Source organism: Rana temporaria, chromosome 1, assembly GCF_905171775.1.
Source record: "Rana temporaria chromosome 1, aRanTem1.1, whole genome shotgun sequence".
Lineage (NCBI taxonomy): Eukaryota > Metazoa > Chordata > Amphibia > Anura > Ranidae > Rana > Rana temporaria.
The window spans coordinates 491,781,896-491,803,918 of NC_053489.1; the positions used below are offsets into that span (position 1 = coordinate 491,781,896).

At 42.5% G+C, this 22,023-nt stretch overlaps 1 protein-coding gene across 1 annotated transcript in view; it reads right to left on the reverse strand.

The window, feature by feature from the left end:
- Positions 1 to 22,023, reverse strand: part of TNIP3 (TNFAIP3 interacting protein 3) — a 63,077-nt gene that overhangs the window by 4,098 nt on the left and 36,956 nt on the right. The window contains exon 7 of the mRNA XM_040330280.1: positions 3,051 to 3,170. Within this exon, the coding sequence (XP_040186214.1) occupies positions 3,051 to 3,170 (120 nt within the window). The remainder of the gene's footprint in view (positions 1 to 3,050; positions 3,171 to 22,023) is intronic.

Here is a 22,023-nt window from a genome sequence, read left to right on the forward strand (position 1 = left end):
ATTAGTTTTTAGGATGAACCTCCACTTTAAGCTGGGAGTTGTGTCCATGTACTTTAGAAATACCCACTTTTCACCATGTCCACTCTGGTGGGGTCCCATGGCACACTTTTCACATGGTACACCAAAATCTGCCTAAGCCATGAAAGGGCTGGTTGTTTGGGTACTTCTCCCAGGTCAAAAGTTCCCATTGTATTTAGTATTTTTTTTTTTTTGGTTTAGTTAGTGTTGGGTAAAACATCCAGGTTCAAGCGTACACTGTAGAGGTACTGCTCATAAGTACAAGATACATAAAAAGCAGCAGATAAAACTGCTCAGGCCCTGCTCAGACAACACTGTATCTTATATTACCCAAGTACCTGAACCACTTTCCAAGACATTAGGCAGTAGAGCAAATTTACAAAGCAGAAGTTACATAAAGAAAGTGAAGGTGGCAGGTTTTTGATATTAAATCAGTGGGGTTTACTAGAAATATGCACATTGCTTGTGCTAATATAAATTTTAATAAATAGTTAATAGATGTGAATTTCCAGGATTTGGTGGCACCCTACAAGTTTTACATTGCTAACCTTAGTTGTGATCGGCAATAAAAGTTAATGTTGCTGAGGCATCGGTAGTATAAACAGCATGGGTAATGTGGAATATATGAACTAGATCGAATAAAAATACTTCCTGGAAATCTGTTGGTGACTACTAAAACTGGACTTTATTATTCCTTAAAAATTATGGTGGTGAGGGCCGTTTAGCACAAAGGGTCATTTTATGACATCGGTTAGGTAATTTTCCTTTCTGAAAGCTAAATATTATTTTTCTAAGAATTCTCATACAAAACCAAAATTACAACTATATACACCTTTATTTTATAACATTTTACTGTTTGCTGTTAAATATTACTTTTTTCTCCATTTTCTTCAGGATAGCCATTTCTGAGTTCACGCTTGCACAACAGATAATTTATTTCAATAAACAATATGCTCACATACATTATTCAACATAAATTGCATGATAGTAACAATGGGTGATCTATAGAATGCGCCCTAAAAAGTCGCCCACCGTTGCGCCTATGGAGGAGTGGATGATGCCTAGCTGCTGTTTAGAAGATAATAAGTGAACAAAAAGAATGTAAGATGATGAAACTCTCTAAGGAGTGTCAACAAATTAAAACAGCGCTATCAAATAACTGTGCATATTTGACTATATAAAATACATTACTACAACCCATATGTAATGATATACAGTGATAATAAACAAAATATATCCAGTTTAAGAAATAAACACTAAACTGTGACTGTAATAATAAACACCCGTGATTGACTTAAAAGTGAAGTGAACGCACTGAAAGTGCAAGAGACAGTCTTTAAAAATAATTTAGAACGTGGCCAAACAAAGCAAAGTTCATGTGTATAAGGATCCTGCGATCTTCAAATTTTTTCAAAAACTTCCACCACACCCGACAGTGCTCAGTGACTCCTCCCCCATCAAATGGACACTCACCGGATAGGTATGCCTCACACTCTCGTGTTTTGGCACAAAAAACCTTATCAGATGTAGTTGTTCCCGTCAATAAAGATGTAATCCAAATATGACATCCAATCAGTTCCACATATATGTCAGAGAGAGACAAAAGAAGTGCAAATAGTGTGATACCATCAAAGGTTTAATAGCACACCAAAATAAAACTTCAAACAGTGCACTCACAAACAAAATCTTGTAAAACAGCAGAATATCACATCAAAAAACTCCTTCAAACGTCAAAATGGTGAGAAGCGGTCACGGCGGACCCCCGATCAGCGAGAAAAAGTGAAACCAATTCTCCTACTCACGGTGCCATGGACTTCTGTCAGATGCAGCTGCACATCCACTTAAATAAAAAACTTCAAACGCACTCTGCATCCAAAAACGCAGCACTCACTAGTAAAATTAGACTGTATGGCAATACCCCGACATGTTTCGTCATGTTTCGTAGTCCCATGAATAAGTTTTTATAACGAAACATGTCGGGGTATTGCCATACAGTCTAATTTTACTAGTGAGTGCTGCGTTTTTGGATGCAGAGTGCGTTTGAAGTTTTTTATTTAAGTGGATGTGCAGCTGCATCTGACAGAAGTCCATGGCACCGTGAGTAGGAGAATTGGTTTCACTTTTTCTCGCTGATCGGGGGTCCGCCGTGACCGCTTCTCACCATTTTGACGTTTGAAGGAGTTTTTTGATGTGATATTCTGCTGTTTTACAAGATTTTGTTTGTGAGTGCACTGTTTGAAGTTTTATTTTGGTGTGCTATTAAACCTTTGATGGTATCACACTATTTGCACTTCTTTTGTCTCTCTCTGACATATATGTGGAACTGATTGGATGTCATATTTGGATTACATCTTTATTGACGGGAACAACTACATCTGATAAGGTTTTTTGTGCCAAAACACGAGAGTGTGAGGCATACCTATCCGGTGAGTGTCCATTTGATGGGGGAGGAGTCACTGAGCACTGTCGGGTGTGGTGGAAGTTTTTGAAAAAATTTGAAGATCGCAGGATCCTTATACACATGAACTTTGCTTTGTTTGGCCACGTTCTAAATTATTTTTAAAGACTGTCTCTTGCACTTTCAGTGCGTTCACTTCACTTTTAAGTCAATCACGGGTGTTTATTATTACAGTCACAGTTTAGTGTTTATTTCTTAAACTGGATATATTTTGTTTATTATCACTGTATATCATTACATATGGGTTGTAGTAATGTATTTTATATAGTCAAATATGCACAGTTATTTGATAGCGCTGTTTTAATTTGTTGACACTCCTTAGAGAGTTTCATCATCTTACATTCTTTTTGTTAACATAAATTGCATACCTAAAAAAAAAAGCTTTACATTTGGTGATGTGTTGTAGTTAAAAATATTGGCACTGTTTTAGCATTTATAATTTTTTTAATTCAAATCAATGGTACAGAGAGAGCAAATAAATTATTTTGCAAGCTGTATGAATGCTCTAAATTAGTTTCTTAGGGCACATGAGTTAAAACTGAATTAATTTATTTGTGTTTGAAAATTAATTCACCTGCTGCAAAAGAGCTGCAATATCTGCTCTCATATCTGCATAATCCAAGTCTCTTGCTGGAATATTTATTCTTGTCTGTGCCTTGTCATCCTTGGTTTTCTGAGTGGCTTTCACAAGGCCCTGAAAGGAAACAACTCATGAACATATAGTAGTATAAAACAAAGACTAATATTTAAAACAAATACAAAACAACTGTGATATGAATAGATGACACAGTAATGTATAATATAGACTCTGTAAATTGGTGGTTGTACCTACGTATGCAAGCCTTTTGAATTTAGGTGCACTGCATCATTTCACTCGTGACTGCCTATGACTTGGACCACCCCCCAGCCCAATTCCTTCTACACCATTCTCCTTACCACATAGAACTTATTATAAGTCATTAGCCATGGTTGACGCCGAAAAACAGAACAAATTGGGGTTCATCTCACCCCCCCCAATCAAATGCGCCTGCGCGGGCCGACGTATAATGACAGTGATTCGCTCAGGGGAGTCAACCTTCCGCAGTACAACTGCGGTGGGCGGTCCTTATGCGGTTAAAGAAATATTGGCACTCACCATTTTAGATCACTAAAAACTCCTATTTAGATGTATTTGTTTATGTTGGAAGGATGGGGGGGGGGGGTATTGAGATGTATTTTCCATAATTATGCATTTATTCCTGTCTGTACTGCGCTTTCAGATCTTCATTTTCATTTGTAGACTAGAGTTGAACCGTGTCCTAAGAAAGGGTTAAATATGTCTTAAGCCCTTCTATTGGGACAGATCAAACTGAATTTGCTCACAAATGCTTGCAGTCAGCCATGACACCTTCTCCTTAAAACCATCTACAAGGTAAAAAAAAAAATGTTAAGGTTTTTTTTTTTTTAGGTATGCTGTGTAGATGGCACATAAGAAACATATAGGCCTCACACACACGGGACAGAATCTCATCAGGAAAACACGTTGTTTTTCCTGACGAGGTTGTTGGCAAGAATCTCTTGCCGCCCGAGTGTACACACAAGAACGTGGTGACGTCATCGCATACTACAAGCATGTGCTCGTCATGTTCGATGCCGACGCCGCCATTTTGCTTCACCCTACCTATGTCGTGGAAGCTACCACGCATGTGTGAAAGTAATTTCGAGCATGCGTGGGTTTCCACGGTGACAGGTAAGTATACAGATGCTCAGGTTTCTCATTGGTAAATAGGCCGACAAGAATCTCGACGAGAAAATAGAGAGCAGGATCTCTATTTTTCTCATTGAGATTCTGGTCAGATTTCCAGATGAGAAACCTGAAAGCCTCGTACACACACTCGGTTTACTCTGCAAGAAAGCTCTGCCAGCAGTTTTCCTGCTGGTTCTTGCCGAGAAAACCAAGCGTGTGTACGAGGCTATAGTAGTTTTTCTCAAATTAAAGTGCAAAAGTGAAATACACTTTAAAACCACTTACACTTAAATTTTTTTTTTTAACATTAGATTGATGCTCATTTTGTCAAGGGGAATCGGGTAGTTTTTTTAAAATCAAAGGAGTACTTACCGTTTTAGAGAGCGATCTTCTCCGCCGCTTCCAGGTATGATCTTCGGGACTGGGTGTTCCTATTTGATTGACAGGCTCCACTTTAAGTGAAACACATTTTGATTTTTGTTTTGAAAGATGTTATTTGTTTTGGCCAAAACTGAATAGGACATACAAGTACCAAATTCTACATGGGAGAGAATTCCAGAGAAAAGGCAAGGCTCAGAAGATGTCCTGAAGGCGAAAATTGTAATCTTTAATATAGAGCGTTCAGACTAGAAAGATGAATTAGTGAATGGTGAAACTTTGGCCCAGATTCACGTAGGAGATACGACGGCGTATCTCCAGATACGCCGTCGTATCTCTGAGTCTGAGGCGTCGTATCTTGGCGCCTGATTCAAAGAATCAGGTACGCCAGAATTTGTATAAGATACGACCAGCGTAAGTCGCCTACGCCGTCGAAACTTAACTGCATATTTACGCTGGCCGCTAGGGGCGTGTACGCTGATTTACGCCTAGAATATGTAAATCAGCTAGATTTCATTCACGGCGGATAAAGGGCGTCACGACTTTCCGAAAGTAGCCGAACCGCAAGTCGGCTCTATACGGCGCCTGCGCACCGACTAGGAGCCGTGTAGAGCTGACTGCACAGGCGCCGTATAGAGTTGACTCGTGGTTCGGCTACTTTCGGAAAGTCTCGACGCGCCTTATCTGCGCGGGGTGGGTTGTTTTTCTCAGGCACGTCAATCATATGGGCGAAGTCCCAGATGACATTGCGGCACTGCACAGGAACGCCCACTCCTGCGGGAGCGAGTACCCGGAAGCCGGGAGGAAAATACCGATAATACCATATGTACACCCTCCCAAAAAAAAAACGGCATACTGTACATGTTTGAGGTATACTGAATGTAATGTTATATACTTGTTTTTTTTGGTGAACCTCTGCTTTAAGCATACTTCCTTGTTCTGGACTCAGGCCCTAGGAGAATGTGAAGGAGAAAATACCACAAGAACCTTATCAGCCCTCCTGCTTTACAAGTCAATGATCAATTTTTCTAAGGCAACCTGCAGAACAACCACACTGAAGATTGAATGTGCCTGATTACGTTCAAAATGTAAGCTTTCCGTGAACTAAATGTCAATTATTTTTGAGGTCAGTACTAATAGTGCAACATCTGACAGGTTAGCACAGCTGCTTCCATGAACATTTTATAGAGAATGTTTTATAGTTTTTGCAGTTGACTGTCTTAAGCTTTTCAGTCTACCAATCAAAAAATACCAAGGATTGTTTTCAGATGCACCATGGAAACTTTTAGTTTTTTTCAGGAAACTTAAAGAATATGCAGAAATCTGTTCCCAGGTTTTTTTTTTTTAATTCACAAAAGACCTAATTTGTGGCAGAATGCTACAACTTTGGTGGTTTACGCTATTTGTGTTGAAAATGGAAAACTTTAAATATAGTGTAATAATGCCATAGAATGCACACAATCCCATAATGCTGGGTTGTGCTTAGGAATATCACTTTTATGACCAAATTACAGGAATTACACACTGGAAGAGCAGAACTCTGACTGCTCATCTGACACTATTATTCCTTCATAAAATTTGTGGTTTTCTAATTTAGAAATTGAATACCATAATTTTGTGTTTAGCGGATGTTTGAGGGTTGCTGTAATGTTAAAGATCTAGTTTCAACACTAATTTAAAATGTATACATACATGGGCGTCCGCAGATTTATTTTTTTCAGGGGGGGGGCGCTTCGGCAGTGGCGATACACAGTCGCATTTAACCCTTTTTGGACCGCTAGCAGGGGTTAAAAGCAATAGTGCAGCCAAAACGATGGTAAAGCGCCGCTTTACCGATAACTCGGCCAGCTGGCAGTGTGAAGTAGCTCGTGAGATAATTCAGCTTCACTCCATGCCCATATAAATATAACCTAGAGAATGTACAGACCCCCCAGCTCAGATGGACCCCCCCTTCAGCACAGACCCCTCCATTCAGCATAGACCCCCCCTTGAGCACAGATGGACCCCCTTCAGCTCGGATGGACCCCCTTCAGCCTAGACCCCCCCTTCAGCATAGATGAACCCCCCCTTCAGCACAGACGGACCCCCCATTCAGGACAGACCCCCCCATTCAGCACAGACCCCCCCCCCATTCAGCACAGATGGACCCCCCTTCAGCACAGATGGACCCCCATTTAGCACAAACCCCCTCTTCAGCACAGACGGACCCCCCTCCCCCATCCCATTCAGTACCTCAGATCAGCGCTGCACAGGCACAGCAGGTTCCCTCCCCCTGTGTACACATAAACACTGGAGGGGGAGGCGGCTTCACTCTGCTCGCTGTGCCTGTGTGATATTCGGCCCGTGACTGCTCAGACAGCCCATGGCCGCGAGAGAAGGGGGTGGTTGGTCAGGTGCAGTGGTGTCACCCCGCACCAGACGACCCCCTGCCCCCTCTGCAATGCCACGGCCATCAGCTCGCCTCTCTCTCCCTGTTCTAACCTGCCTGTCATCGCAGAGCTGTCACTGCTTCAGTCACGGAGGGGTGTCTTCACTCTTCAACACCTTCTCGATTCTCGATTCCAGGGGGGGGGCAATTCCCCCCCCCTTTCTCTATGTCCTACGCCCATGTATACATACTCATTTATACGTACTGTATGTGGAGAATACAGTTTGTGGGATTTATTGGCAGTGGTATAGCGTATACACTGCTTAACCATATTGGATCTTTTTGAAGAGACTATTTAATAAAGCAATGTATGAAAATTAACAGATACCTGTCTTGTATTTTTTTACCAAAACTGCAGATTGACTAGAAGTCTAGAACTCCCTACTATGAACATACTTAGATGGGGACACGTCTCACTCAGAATGATAAGCAGGGGAATCTGGTCCCCCACTGAGAATGGAACAGATGTTGCCAAGGGACTGGAGGAACATGCGTGTCTGTAGGTGTCTGTAGGTGTTGATTGCAAAGCTTGTGGCAGGAGTTATAGACTGTGATTCAGGCAGAACATCGGGTCAGGAACTGGGATGATGCTGGGTAGATCAGCCGTTAAAGGGGCACTCCACCAGGCTTTCAGGTTCAGGATATGTGGCTTGCCTGGGTTTCCATAGTCTGGAGACATGGATACACTGTGTCCACTAAAGCTGGGATTAGGGGCAGCCAGCACAGGCACTTGGAGGTAATGTGGAGCCAAACAGGAGACACAAGCATGGCCAGTAGGATAGCCGGAGTCAGCAGCGAGCAGGCAGTGGGGTACCAGGGCATCAAACAGGAGCAAGGTCAAGAGTAAGCCAAAGTCAGGAACCGATAATCAAGAGCATAAACAGAATCCAAGGTCAGGTCAGTAGTAAGCCAGGTCAGCAATGGATATCAAGCTGGATTCAAGCAAAGCACCAGTTAGCGCTAATCAGGAGTCAGAGCATACTTTAAATTGTCAATCGGGTATCAATGGAGACTCTGGACATGCTACCGCAAATGCGTGCATTCTTCGTGCATTTGCTTTGGCGTATATGCAAAAATTTGTTGGCCTTTGCACAATTCTATCAGCGGTAGTATGCAGTTCTGTTATACAATAATTTTCCTCTTAATCAAGTGAATGTAAAGTAAGAAGAATACATGGGAGAGGAGTTTCCTGTTCTGTAGAGTAGACCAGAGAAGCTGCTATACACCTAGAATCAAACAGCTAGGGTTACAGATTGGTCTGCTGTCCCGGTTGTTGGTTCTGTGTGTAATGATACAGAGTGAACAAACAGTCTTGTTAAGCCTCTCAGGCTATTTGTGTCTTGTGTGGCTCTAATGTCTGATCTTGTTAGTGTGATGCTTAGGCTAGCCATTTGACTGTAGTAGTGGGGGAAGCGGCATAAAAAATTATAATCTAGGTCTACGTTTGCATAGATTTTTCCAGACAAGGCAGAAATCACAGTTATCCCTTATAACAACACTGCAATAGAATAAATCCAGTGGCCACTTTTATATTTTCATTGACTGGTGCTAGAATTTTTTAAGTGTGTGAGCACTACAACTCCATTTCTAACTTCAACCAAAATCTGCAGGAGTTTCTAACTTCTTTAAAATAAAAGTGAAATGGGAACTCCACACAATTTTTTTTTTTTTTTTACTTTTGGATAGGTTAAGTAAATAAATAAATAAATAAATAGCCTTATTGTGTTTTTACTGAAGGGTGTCTCCTCACTTTCAGGAAGTATCCACACAGTGGTGGAAATGATGAAGGTTATAGTATTACTTCACTTTAATATAAAATGTTTTTTATTGCTGTTGATTGCCTGTCAGGGAGATTTTTCCTTATTTTTGAATTAAAAACATTTGTTACTTGGACAGGAAGTAAAAGTAAATGCCCCTAATAGGTAAACAGGAATAAAACTTCCTAAAGCTTCGAAATCTTCCCCACTCTCCAAAAAAAAACACATTGCCCCGGATTAACGTAGAGCGGCGCATCTTTAGACCGGCGTCTCTTTAGACCGGCGTATCGCATCTCATATGCGCTACCCAGTCGTAAATCAGTGAGGCAAGAACAGTATTCACAAAGCACTCGCTCTCAAATTTGCGCCGGCATTACGTAAATTGGCCGTAAGCCCGCCTAATTCAAAGTAGGAAGGTAGTGGGCGTGATCTATTAAAATGAAGCGTGACCCCATGTAAATGAAGGTCCATACGAATGGCGCATGTGTGCGCATGCTCAGAATCACGTTGCATATACTCCCTAAGAAACAACGGCTCAATGTCTACGATGTGAACGTAACCTACGCCCAGCCCCATTCACGTAGGACTTACGTAAACGCCGTAAAATAAGATGGCTGTTCCGACGTCCATACCTTTGCATGGGCTGCGCCTCCTATATGGTGGTGAAACCTTACGTAAACGGCGTAGATTACTGCGACGGGCGTAAGTACGTTCGTGAATCGGCGTATCTCGCTCATTTACATATTTTACGTGCAAATCAATGGTAGCGCCCCTTGCGGCCAGCGTAAATATGCGCACAAGATACGACTGCGTAGGAGACTTACGTCGGTCCGATGGAGCCAAAATTTTGGCGTATCTTATTTCAAGCATCAGGCGCATAGATACGATGGCGCATCAGTGCACTTACGCGGCGTATCAGTAGATAAGTCGGCGTAAGTCTTTCTGAATCCGGGCCATTATATTTAACATATAGTAAAAGCTTGTGCTGGGTATAGGACAAGTTGTATAGTACACCTAGGCTTAAGAGAAGTTGAATTTGTTAATGGTTGATGCAATTTGTAGATTTTATCATTCATCTACATCAGTGGCAGCCCGTCCAATTAGGGGCGCCCAGGCTCCGCCCCCTCTCTCCACTCCACCCTTCTATATGGTAATGAATAGATTCATGTATAGCATGTATCTATCCACAGCCACCACGGCCACCCCCTATTCACGCATCCGGCCCCTTTCAGGGCACTGGGTGCATGAATTACAGCTGCAGGGATTTTTTTTAAGCACCTGATTAGAGCCAGGGCTCTAATATTCTTCAAAATGGGGTGGGCTTGGGACGCAGAGGATGCGCTCCGATCCCACCCAGGTGTGTTACAAAAGTGAATGAATACTCGCTGTTGAAACACTGATCCTCAATCTGGCCAATCAGAAGTGCGTATGAGACCTGTTTTCCGATGGTCCGAAAAGAAAACTCACAATTGGCCGCCGATAAGGAGGGAGAAAAACTGATGGCCCAGAGAACAAGAAGCCGCAGGAGAATGTGAAGCCGCCACTGAGCAGGGGAAAACTGCCACTGATGGGGTAAGTGCTATCGACCGACTGACCTGGGGGGGGTGTGGCATACTATTTGCTGCCCCCCAAAACAGTTTTCCACCGGCCGCCACTGATTTGCATTGTAAGAGCTAGCAGTGTACATGCCATTTATTTTCTGAATGTAGCACCAAACTGTTAACCATCTTTTTTCCTTTCACTAAATAAGAATGAAAAATGGATTAGAATATATAAGAAAAGATAAGTAGCCTGAACTTTAAATTGTTATGTTGAGTACATGTGTATTTTTTGGAGAAACTAGGTTGAGGGAAAAATTATACCTGCATGTTTCAATGCTACCATCTTGATATTTTCCTCACTAGTAACTTTTTGAAAGTAGGTATATTTCAGGTTTCTGAAACTGCTCATTAAATAAATCAAAGAAGGAGAAGTATGACAGTGGTGAAGCATGCACCTTCAAAATAAGTCAGCTTTTGCAACACCTATATCTCCACTCTGAAAGGTTCACTTTAAATATCTGCTAGCATTTTCCAAGCTAAATAAAGAATAAAGTTGGCATAAAAGAATAAAGTTGGTGCAGCAAAATTAAACTGTTTTGGTTTCTTATCCATTTGTGTAAAAGGTTTCCTTTTCTTTTTGTCTTGCGACTGTGTTGCTTTATATGTGAGGTTTATCTGTTGTACCCTTTGCTATCTTTAGTTGCCATGTTAAATTCGTAGAGAAACACAAGAGAAAATAGCCCTGTTTGGCAAAGCTGCAGATTATACATAATGAAGGAAGTGTATAGGGATTATTGTTTCAAACAAGTACAGAGTGTTTCCTGAGGAAGTCTTTGTGGTTTACTGATAGATTTTGGTTGCCACCGCCTACCATGTTTGGGGATTTCTTTTTTAATTTTAGAAAAGCCGTGTGCTACTATTAACTGGCTTCCTCTGTACACTATTTTTACACATATTATTATGTCTCCTCTGTGTACAAATAGAGAACATACAGCACATTATTTCTGCTGTGTGTTTTTTTTGGCTGATTTACAGAATAAAGCTGTAAACTTGCATAACATATTAATGGATGCCATAGCTAATAAACAGGATTTTATTTAAAGTGAATGTATGTTGGAGATAAAAGATTTAGACTATGATGAACAGAATGCGTTATGCGATGTTTCAGCATCCCTTTAATTAGTCATTGCTCCCCCAAAATAGCACCGGAGTTCCGGCTTGCTACCGCGCAGTGCTTGGTAACTGGGCAAGCAATTGACATTTCACATGGAGTTTTGAAGCCTGTGCCTATGCAAATACAACTTTCATAAGTATTGGTGTAAAACAGATTTTCCTATATTAGAAGGGAGTGGTCGGGGAGGGGGATTGTGGGACATTTAATATTTTATATGTTATACTGTATCTATATTAATAATATTTTTGATATGTTATGTACTAAGCAATTATGATATGTGTAAATGGAAAACTAATAAAGATAAATAAAAAAACAAACAAAAACACATTATCCTAAAGGTCCACTAGTGTCATGTATAAAAACTAAAGGCAATGAATGATGGAGATGTTGCCTATTGATCATTTCCACCTTCTGTAAAGTGCATTTAACCACTTTACCCCTTTAATGACTAGGCCCTCTCTTGTGATACGACACTGCATTATTTTAACTGATATTTGCACGGTTGTGCAACACTGTACCCAGATAAAACGTGTGTCCTTTTTTTTCCCCACAAATAGAGCTTTCTTTTGGTGGTATTTGATCACCTCTGCAATGTTTATTTTTTGGGCTATAAACAAAAAGATTGCGACAATTTTGTAAAATAAAAACAATGGGCCAGATTCACAGTCAAAATACGCCGGCATATCTACTGATACTCCGGCGTATTTTCAAATTTGCCGCGTCGTATCTTTAGTTTGAATTCTCAAATCAAGATACGACGGCTTTAGGCTTCGATCCGACGGGCGTGCAGCTTCGTACGCCTTCGGTCGTAGGTGTAATACTTCGGCGCCCGCTGGGTGGAGTTTGCATCGTTTTCCGCGTCGGGTATGCTAATTAGCTGTTTACGGCGATCTACGAAGCTACGCGCGCTCGTCGCATTCTCTTACGTCGTCGCTAGTCGGCTTTTCCCGTCGTAAAGTTACGGCTGCTATTTCATGGCTTATATTTAGACCAGCCATGTTAAAGTATGGCCGTCGTTCCCACGTCGAATTAAAAAATTTTTTTTTGCGTAAGTCGTCCGGGAATAGGAAAGGACGTAACGCACGTCGCCGTTCAAAAAATTACGTCGGTGCGACGTCATTTCGCGCAAAGCACAGCGGGAAATTACAAAACGGAGCATGCGCAGTACGTTCGGCGCGGGAACGTGGTATGGAAAATCTGTGCGCCACGGCTGGACCTACTAAGGGGTAGGACCAGAGTAAATCAAAAAATTACAAATATAAAAATATACAGCTGCTCCCCAAATTCAGGTGACTGAAGCAATATGGAAAAATGTGAGGGAGGGGGCGCTATGTCTAATTAAATCGTGAACATATATAAACATGAATAAACATAATAATAAATGAATAATAGTCCATATATGAAACCATCCAAGTATGTGCTTATGAAAAATAAAAATTATAAGTGATAAATAAAAAATGAAGAATTGTGTAAACAAAGAGTGTTCACAAAAGTCCTTTAGATGAAATTTTTCATAAAGTGAGATCTGTGTCTGGAGAAAAACACATGAAGCCTCCACCAAAGAAATAACGTTCACCCGACGTGAATAAATAGATTGGCTCCTTACCAACTTGAGTGGACCCTTTAGTTAAAAAGAGGTCAAATCAGCTTTGTTACACAACTGTAACCATGGAACCATGGAATGAGCAGGTGAGGACATCTCAATCAGCAATAAGACAGGTGACAGATCTCACATCCCATCGAAAAATGCAAAAGAAAGGTAGCAATAGTATATTATCCTTTATTAAAAGCAATATAAAAAATGACAGGACAGCCAAATGGCCTCTTACTTGATAAAGTGCCAAAGACCCGGCACTGAGGCTACTGCGCGTGTAATCCAATGCATCAAATGTTGCAGAGAGCGGGTCCCCGTATATCTCTGTAGGTGGCGTGCGTACCAGCTCTACCACCAGGATCCGGAAGTAGCGTGCGTCAGCGTGACCAGTGTGCGCGGGAACGTGCCTAATTTAAATGATACACGCCCCATTTGAATTAGGCGGACTTGCGCCGGAGGGATTTACGCTACGCCGCCGCAAGTTTACAGGCAAGTGCTTTGTGAATCAAGCACTTGCGCTGAAAACTTGCGGCGGTGTAACGTAAATGGGATACGTTACGCCACCGGAATTGTACATGAATCTGGCCCAATATTTGTTACTTTCTGGTATAAAACATATCCAACTAAAAAAAAATCTAGTTTCTTCATTAATTTAGGCCAATATGTATCCTGCTACATATTTTTGGTGAAACAAATCCCAATAAGCATATATTGATTGATTTGCGCAAAAGTTATCGCGTCTACAAACTAAGGGATATTTTTATGGTATTTTAATTTTTTATATATTTTTTTACTAGTAATGGCGGCGATCAGCGATTTTTAGCTTGACTGTGACATTAAGTGGCACATATGGGACACCGAACTGACACTTTTGAAAACATTTTGGGAAAAAAAAACAGTGCTAAAAATATGCACTGTTACTGTACTAATGACACTGGCAGGGAAGGGGTTAACATCAGGGGCGATCAAAGGGTTAAGTGTGTCCCTAGTTGGTGCTTGCTAACTGTGTGGAGGATGGTCGGACTGGATGAAGACAGATCAGTGTTCCTGCTTAGAAGGAACACAAGGGGCCAAATTCTCAAAAACGCCGCCTAACTTAACTTTCAGCAGTTAAGTTACACAGGCGTTAAATTTCTACCTAAGTGCCCGATCTTCAAAGCACTTACCTAGAAATTACACGCCGTGTAACTTAAGTGCCTCCGTCGCAAGGCGGTCGTCTTCTCGAGGGGGCGATTACAATTTAAATGAGGCGCGCTCCCGCGCCGGCCGTACTGCGCATGCGTGTGACGTAATTTTCCCGACGTGCAGCGCGCGAACGTAATTTACGCCGGGCTTTGTGGATTGCGACGGGACAATAAAGTTGCGACGGGTGAAAAAAAAAATACGCGCCGGGAAAAAAAATTCAAATTTAAAAAAAAAACGTGGCGATCGAAAAAAAGGTCTGGTTTTACATGGTGGACTAACTTTCCACATTGTAAAACCAGCCCTAATTTTGCGCAAGCAAATCGGAACTTACGCAGAAACCACAATGCTTAAAAGCTTTGTGGATCTGCTTAAGTCCTCATTTGCATACGCAAAGCGGCATTTCAATGAGAAATGCCCCCAGCGGCGGATGAGGTACTGCATCCTAAGATCTGACAGTGTAAGTGTCTTACAGATGTCAGATCTTCTGCCTAACTTTGGAAAAATCCTTTTGAGGATCGTTTCCAAAGTTAGGCACAGAGATACGCAGGCTGAACAGCAGTTCTGCCTGCGTATCTCTTTTGAGAATTTGGCCCAAGATCTCTATCTTCTTCCCTGTCAGAATGGCAATCTGCCTTGTTTACATAGGCAGATTGATTTTCTGCCTCTCTGGGACGCACTCACGGTTGGCCTGCGTGCATCGGGTCTGCCGCACCTGCTGATTGGCTCCCCCTCTGTCCAGTTGGCGTGCGCTCCCCCCAGTGTCTATTGCACGAAATGACATACAGGTAAGTTGTTTCGTGTAATAGAGCTGACCTTTCACAGTATATCTTTGGTAGGCAATTGGCAAGTGGTTCAATAAATAAAATTAACACATTCCAAGCCTGCTTTTCTCGACCAGGGTTCTGTGGAACTCAAAAGGGTAACTCCACTTTCATGGGAAAAAATAGCAAATAAAAAAAAGAATAATATAGCATGTACAATTGTGACACAAATCATATTGTAATTTAATGTTAGTAAAAATTTGGCAATCGGCAGCACTGTAATTTTTTGTAAAATGCAATGCAATATGATAAACTGCAGGTGCTCTGCACACAGATGGTGTACAGAATGCCCCCCAGAAATATAATTTAGTGCTTGTTTAATTGGCTTACTGATTTTCCCAGAAGTCTGCACTAAGTTACAAGCCACATTTTGGGCATCTGCTGCAACAAAATAGTTTTTGGTGAGATACTCCCAAAGGGAAATCACATCTAAAGGAATGCAGACCCTGCAACTTTTCTTAATAGAGCCTTGCAATTGCAGCAGCTGATTGATAATTATTAGGGTTGTCCCGATACCACTTTTTTAGGACCGAGTACCGATATTTTTTTTTAATGTCATGTGACAGTTTTCAAACCACAATACAGACTAATGATATGAAGAATGCTCCTTACATGCGCCGTCGTATATTTAAGCGTATTCTCAAATAGAGATACGCTTAAATGTAGCTAAGATACGACCACCGGCGCCGTCGTATCTTAGCTGTCTGTTTACGCTGCCCGCTAGGGGCGTGTACGCTGATTTAAGTCTAGAATGCGTAAATCAGCGAGATACGCCTATTCACGAACGTACGCTTGCTGTCGCACTAAAGATACGATGTTTACGTAAGGCGTTTTCAGGCGTAAAGATAAACCACCAAAAAGATGGTGCAGCCAATGTTAAGTATGGACGTCGGAACTGCGTCAAATTTTAAATTTTTTACGTCGTTTGCGTAAGTCGTCCGTGAATAGGGCTGGGCGTAATTTACGTTCACGTCAAAACCAATGAGTCTTTGCGGCGTAATTTGGAGCATGCGCACTGGGATACGTCCACGGACAGCGCATGCGCCGTTCGTTCAAAACGTCAATCACGTTAGGTCACTATTCATTAGCATAAAACACGCCCACCTCTTCACAATTTGAATTAGGCCCACTTACGCCGCCACATTTACGCTACGCCACCGTAACTTAGGATGCAAGTGCTTTGTGAATACAGCACTTGCCTCTCTAACTTACGGCGGCGTAGCGTATATGAGATACGCTACGCCTGCCTAACATTAGGCAGGTCTACATGAATCTGGCTATAAGTCTAGATGATTATTTATTGTATGTCTCAGAGCAGGTATAGAGCAAAATTGCATGGGGGGGCCCCCAAGAAAATGTGTGCCCAGGGTCCAATAAACATTAAAGACGGCCCTGCCCTTTACAGTCCCTTATTTGTACCTTCAAAAATCTGAGCTTCTAGGGTATGGGGGCTGTGACTTCTCCTGCCTCTTGCAATACAGCGCCTGGTGCCTAAGTTACAATCGGAGAAGAGTAGTTAAAAAATAACTAGTCCCTATGTAAAAAAAAAAATGCTAGAATTCGCTAAGCTCAATCAGTGGTTGCTGTGTGTGTGTTTGTGTTTTTTTTTTTTTTAAGAGTGGGGGGGTCGAGGTGGAATTGGGGGGGGGGGGTTTACTTAATTTAGAAGGTTGCGCGTGTTGTGCATGTCTTGACTTCCGTGTTGTGCATGTCTTGACTTTTGTGTGCAGGGCTGGTGCAAGGATTTTTGACACCCTAGGCGAAGCCTCATTTTCCCCCCCCCCCCCCCCCCCGCATGCCATCTGCTTCGCCCCTCACTGAGATTTTTGCGGTGCCTCTTCACCTATTTCTTTGGCCGTGGTCCACATGCCTGCACATTGTGCCTCTGGACCTGGCCAAAAGACAACTAGAGGATGGCACCGGCTCACTTTCTCACGCCAACTGTGTAACTGCCTGTCTGTACAAGCGACAGATACACTGACAATGCTAGGCTCCTAGTAAAAACAATAATAAATGCACATTTTTTGACCTGCAAAAAGATCTGCATTAATTTTTATTTTTTTACAAAACTGCATTTGAACCTTCACACCTCAAATCACCCCAATTCCTGTATTTTCACACACACACACACACACCTGTCTCCCCCCACACACCAGTTCCCATTCAGTCCCCCCCCCACACCAGTTCCCACTCTGTACCCCCACACACATGCATCTTCCCCCCCCGTCCCCACTCTGTACCCCCATGCACATCTGCCCCCCCACACCAGTTCCCACTCTGTTCCCCCCCCCACACACACACACATCTACCCCCCCCCACACCAGTTCCCACTCTGTCCCCCCCACACACACACATCTGCCCCCCCACACCAGTTCCCACTCTGTACCCCACACACATCTGTCCCCCCCCACACCAGTTCCCACTCTGTCCCCCCCCACACACACACACACATCTGTCCCCCCCCACACCAGTTCCCACTCTGTCCCCACCCACACACACATCTGTCCCCCCCACACCAGTTCCCACTCTGTCCCCCCCCCCCACACACACACACATCTGTCCCCCCCACACCAGTTCCCACTCTGCCCCCCCACACACACACATCTGTCCCCCCCACACCAGTTCCCACTCTGTACCCCCATGCACATTTTCTTTTTAAATTTTGGCGCCATTTTTTTCAACAATTTTTATCTATATTGCCGGGATCCGACAATACATTACAGCCGCAAGCAGTTTTAAAATTAACATTTTTCCTTTAGAAATGTAATTTTGCTGTGGTACTGTTATAAACATGGGAAAGATGCGCTACTTTACAGACATACTAAGGAGACCCCCAGGCAATATATTTCAAGGAATATTTCATTTTTATAGTTTCACTTTAAGCATTATTAAAATCACTGCTTGGATTTTTAAAACTTTTTTTGCATTGATACATGTCCCCTGGGGCAGGACCCAGGTCCCCATACACTTTTTATGGCAATAACTTGCATATAAGCCTTTAAAATTAGCACTTTTGATTTTTCACATTTGTGTCCCATAGATTTTAACGGTGTTCGCACAAATTATTTGCCTGTTCGCATGATTTGCTGCAAACCGAACCAGGGGGGTTCGGCTCATCCCTAGTCCTGGTGCTTGAGACTATGTGTTCTGGGAGCCTGGCTGAGGAGAGGAGAGGGTCAGATTGATCTGGCTCCTATATTGAACATGGAACAGAGATCAATGTGACCAGCTCTTTCAATGAACATGTATAGTTCAAAATCAAACAAACCAGGAATAGTCTTTATTTATTTCTTAAGATATACAGTATTGTTGATAAATATTACTGTCCCATGTAATCCAAACCACATTCTAAGTGTCCATCAAGTAGTACCCTAATAGACACAGGGTAACTTAGACATAAGGGGGACATTGGGAGCTAAAACAAAGGTTTCCCAGTTCTCTACAAAAGGCCCTGTCCAGGGTGAGTCTATCACATAGATGTTGTCTAAGATGAAGTACCAGTGGTCACTCTACCACATGAGATCCTGGGTGAGCAACTTGTGAAGAGCCTGGGAAAGCATCATGATGGAATCCGAGACCACAGTTGTTGCCACTTGGACAGATTTTGTTGCTAATGGAGACAGTTTCTAGTAAGAAGGTACAGATTGCTGGAATCACCTTAAAGGCTCCTTTCTGTACCGGTGTCTCTTTTTTGTGCTATTAAGTCTGCAGGCCAGTAATTGGTGTTCTGAACTCAATACCCCTCTCTCCCTGATGTTTTTAATAGGAGGGTTAATAAATACTTGTTTTGCATCTTAAAGTGACTAGCGCCTATCTGTTCACATCCCACTATTGCCTAAGTAATCTGCACCTTGAGGTGAAATGTCAGCCCACCTTGTCTCCAAGGGTTACCACCCTGTCTCTGGGGGGTCAAAGGGTGCTACAATAATAATTAAGCAGGGGTTAAGCAAGACATGAAAATTATTTTAACGGTTCCTTTAAAGTTGAGGAAGACTGCTCTAAGTTATGGTTATTGCCTTCCACACTTAAAGCATAAGATCACATGCCTGACTGCACAAATAAAATAACTACACAAGTTGTATAAGTTGTAATTCTCTAGGTACCATATTTATGGATGTAGGTCAGCTGTTTAAAGTGCAGTCATGCCACAGCCTTATTACCTTGGTAAGGTGGTCTCTTTCATCCTTGTAGTACTCATACAAAAACAAAACAAAAACAAACATCCATACTCACCTCCATGCTGCAACAGCTGTGTGATCCTGCACTGTCCCACACTAGCTCGAAGACCACAAACTAAGCAATCACATGACCAGTGATCACTCAGCTCTCGGCCTGCTCCAAGCAGAGAGTGGTGACTGTACGTCTCCTCTCTGCCCTGTTCCTCCAGCGTTCAATGAAGCGCTAGGCTGGGGTGGTGGCAGCCACAGCTGGCTCTCAGCCATGCACTGAAAGGCGGCACTATCTGTCAATCAGGTAGTGGGGTGGATCCTAACAATATTGCCAGGATCCTTCCAAAGTCTGGCATGACTTTGCCCTGTCAGTTTCTGGTGGGCAATAGCCTAATATCAGCTGATTCGGTTACCCATTTCTCTCCAGCAGTGTCCACGAGTATCTTGGTCGCCCAAGGCTCTCCCTCTTGATTGGCTGAGACACAGCAGCAGTATCATTGGCTCCTGCTGCTGTCAATCAAAGTCAGTCAGCCATTTAGGAGAGAGGGGGCGGGCTGGGCCACAGCTCCGTGTCTGAATGGACATAGGGAGCTGTGACTCGGCTCGGGTGCCCCCATAGCAAGCTGGAGGGAGGGGCCAGAAGCACCGAAGAGGGACCCTAGAAGAGGAAGATCTGGGCTGCTCTGTGAAAATCCACTGCAACCGGGAAGGTAAGTATAACATGTTTTTTTTTTGTTTATAGAAAAAAAACAAGACTTTACAATCACTTTAAGCTAGCCATACATGGATCTAATTTTGGCAGATTTCTACTATTGCCCTGTCAACACGACCTGGATTGACAAATGTTAGTTTTTTAATCAACTTATCAACAGAGCCAGGCAGAATATACTCAACTAAACAGAACCTACATCCATTTAGATACAGCCATTAATCGGGTATTCTTAGAGCCGCGGGTGCTGGCTGTCACAAAATAATAGCCATCACTTTAGATTTGTCAATACATGCTGTTTAGCAAGGTTTGAGGAATCATATGATTTCTCATATTTAGCCTACTGGGCTGAACAAGAGATATTCTAATGTGTATAGCCAGCTTTATAGTGGTATATAGGGTTCTCTCAGTAAGTACCATGACTTAAGGAAATATGCAAACATGAATTACAAAGCATGGCCTAGTATTTATCCATTTTTTAAAGGGGTGTTCCAGCCTTTTTTTAAGTTTATTAAAAGTCAGCAGCTACAAAAAGTGTAGCTGCTGGCTTTTAATAAACAGACACTTACCTGCTCTACGGCTCCAGCGATGCGCCGGCCGGGGTTCTCCTCGCCCCCCCTCGCCGGCCGGCGTCTTCATTCCTAGTGTGGGCACCCGGCAGTGACAGCTTTCGGCTTCACAGCCGGGCACCCACTGCGCATGCGCGAGCGGCACTGTGCATGCGCGAGCGGCGCAGCGCAGTCCGATTGGACAGGCGCTCACCTACAGGGAGGGGCTGCAATAAGGCGATTAAGCTAATCGCCTTACCAGCCCCTCGGCGGAAGGAGGAAGTGGGACAGGAAGTCCCCTTCTCCTGAAGCCCCCACCCCCCCCCCCCCAAAAAAAATTACATGCCAAATGTGGCATGTAAGGGGGCGAGGAGTGGGTTAAGCGGAAGTTCCATTTTTAGGTGGAACTCCGCTTTAAGTAGAGTGAGGAAGCAATGGTGCCACTGTATTGTTTTCTATTTATGACCCAATTGGAAAAAAATGATGTTCTGTTCTGTCACTGAGATAGAATGTGAGCAGGGGGGTGTGAGGAGAAATCTTATAATTGGGGATCCAGTCATCAATAAATAATAATCATCAACAACAAAGTAAGATCTTGCTTCAGTATAAACCATGACATCTTTATTTCATAAAGTAATGAAAAGATATTCCCGCACTGGCCAAGTCTAAAAGGTGGGGTACTTCAGCAAGCACTGAAGGTAGTATCAAGACCCAGGTAAGTATAAATGTAGAAGTAATGCTGTGCTGTGCATAAATAGGTGATAAAGTGCAAATGTGCTCACGTGACAGGTACACTTGAAAGGCAATAAATGAATGGTTAAAATAGCAACAATAAACTATAAATAATCAGCTGCGACAGTATAAACAATGGACTGATAAAGTGTCCAAATACTGTGAAAAGTGTACCACAAAATGTGAGAATAAACTCATAAAATCTTTAAAATGGCATCATCATCATGTGACAAGTGCAACTATAAATATATTCACACTAAAATTCAATAAAATGAAATAAAAAATGACATTTTTATTGTTGCACTCCAAGCATTATTAAAATCACTGCTCCTGTAAAAACAATCTTTAAAAAAAATAAAATAATTTGCATTGATACATGTCTCCCAGGGCAATACCCGGACCCCTATACCCTTTTATGGCCAATTAATTGCATATAAACCTTCAAAATGGGGATGTTTGATTTTTCAAGTTCGGGCCCATAGATTTTAATAGGATTCGCCATTCAGGTCAGATTTTTTTCTCTGTTCAGGAGTTTTGGTGCGAACCGAACAGGGGGGGGGTTTAGCCCATCTCTATGTGTTTCTTACTTGTTTTCTCTAAATTCCACTATAATATACATTTTTAATAATCCTATACTTTCTGATGGAATGATTTACTGTGATGGGTGGGCTAGAATTGAGGTTGCAAATCACTTCATATCATTAATGAGAGAGCCATTGGATGCATAACTACAGTATACAGTATGTGCCTAAAAATGCCACTCCTGGGTATCTACTGTGTTTTCA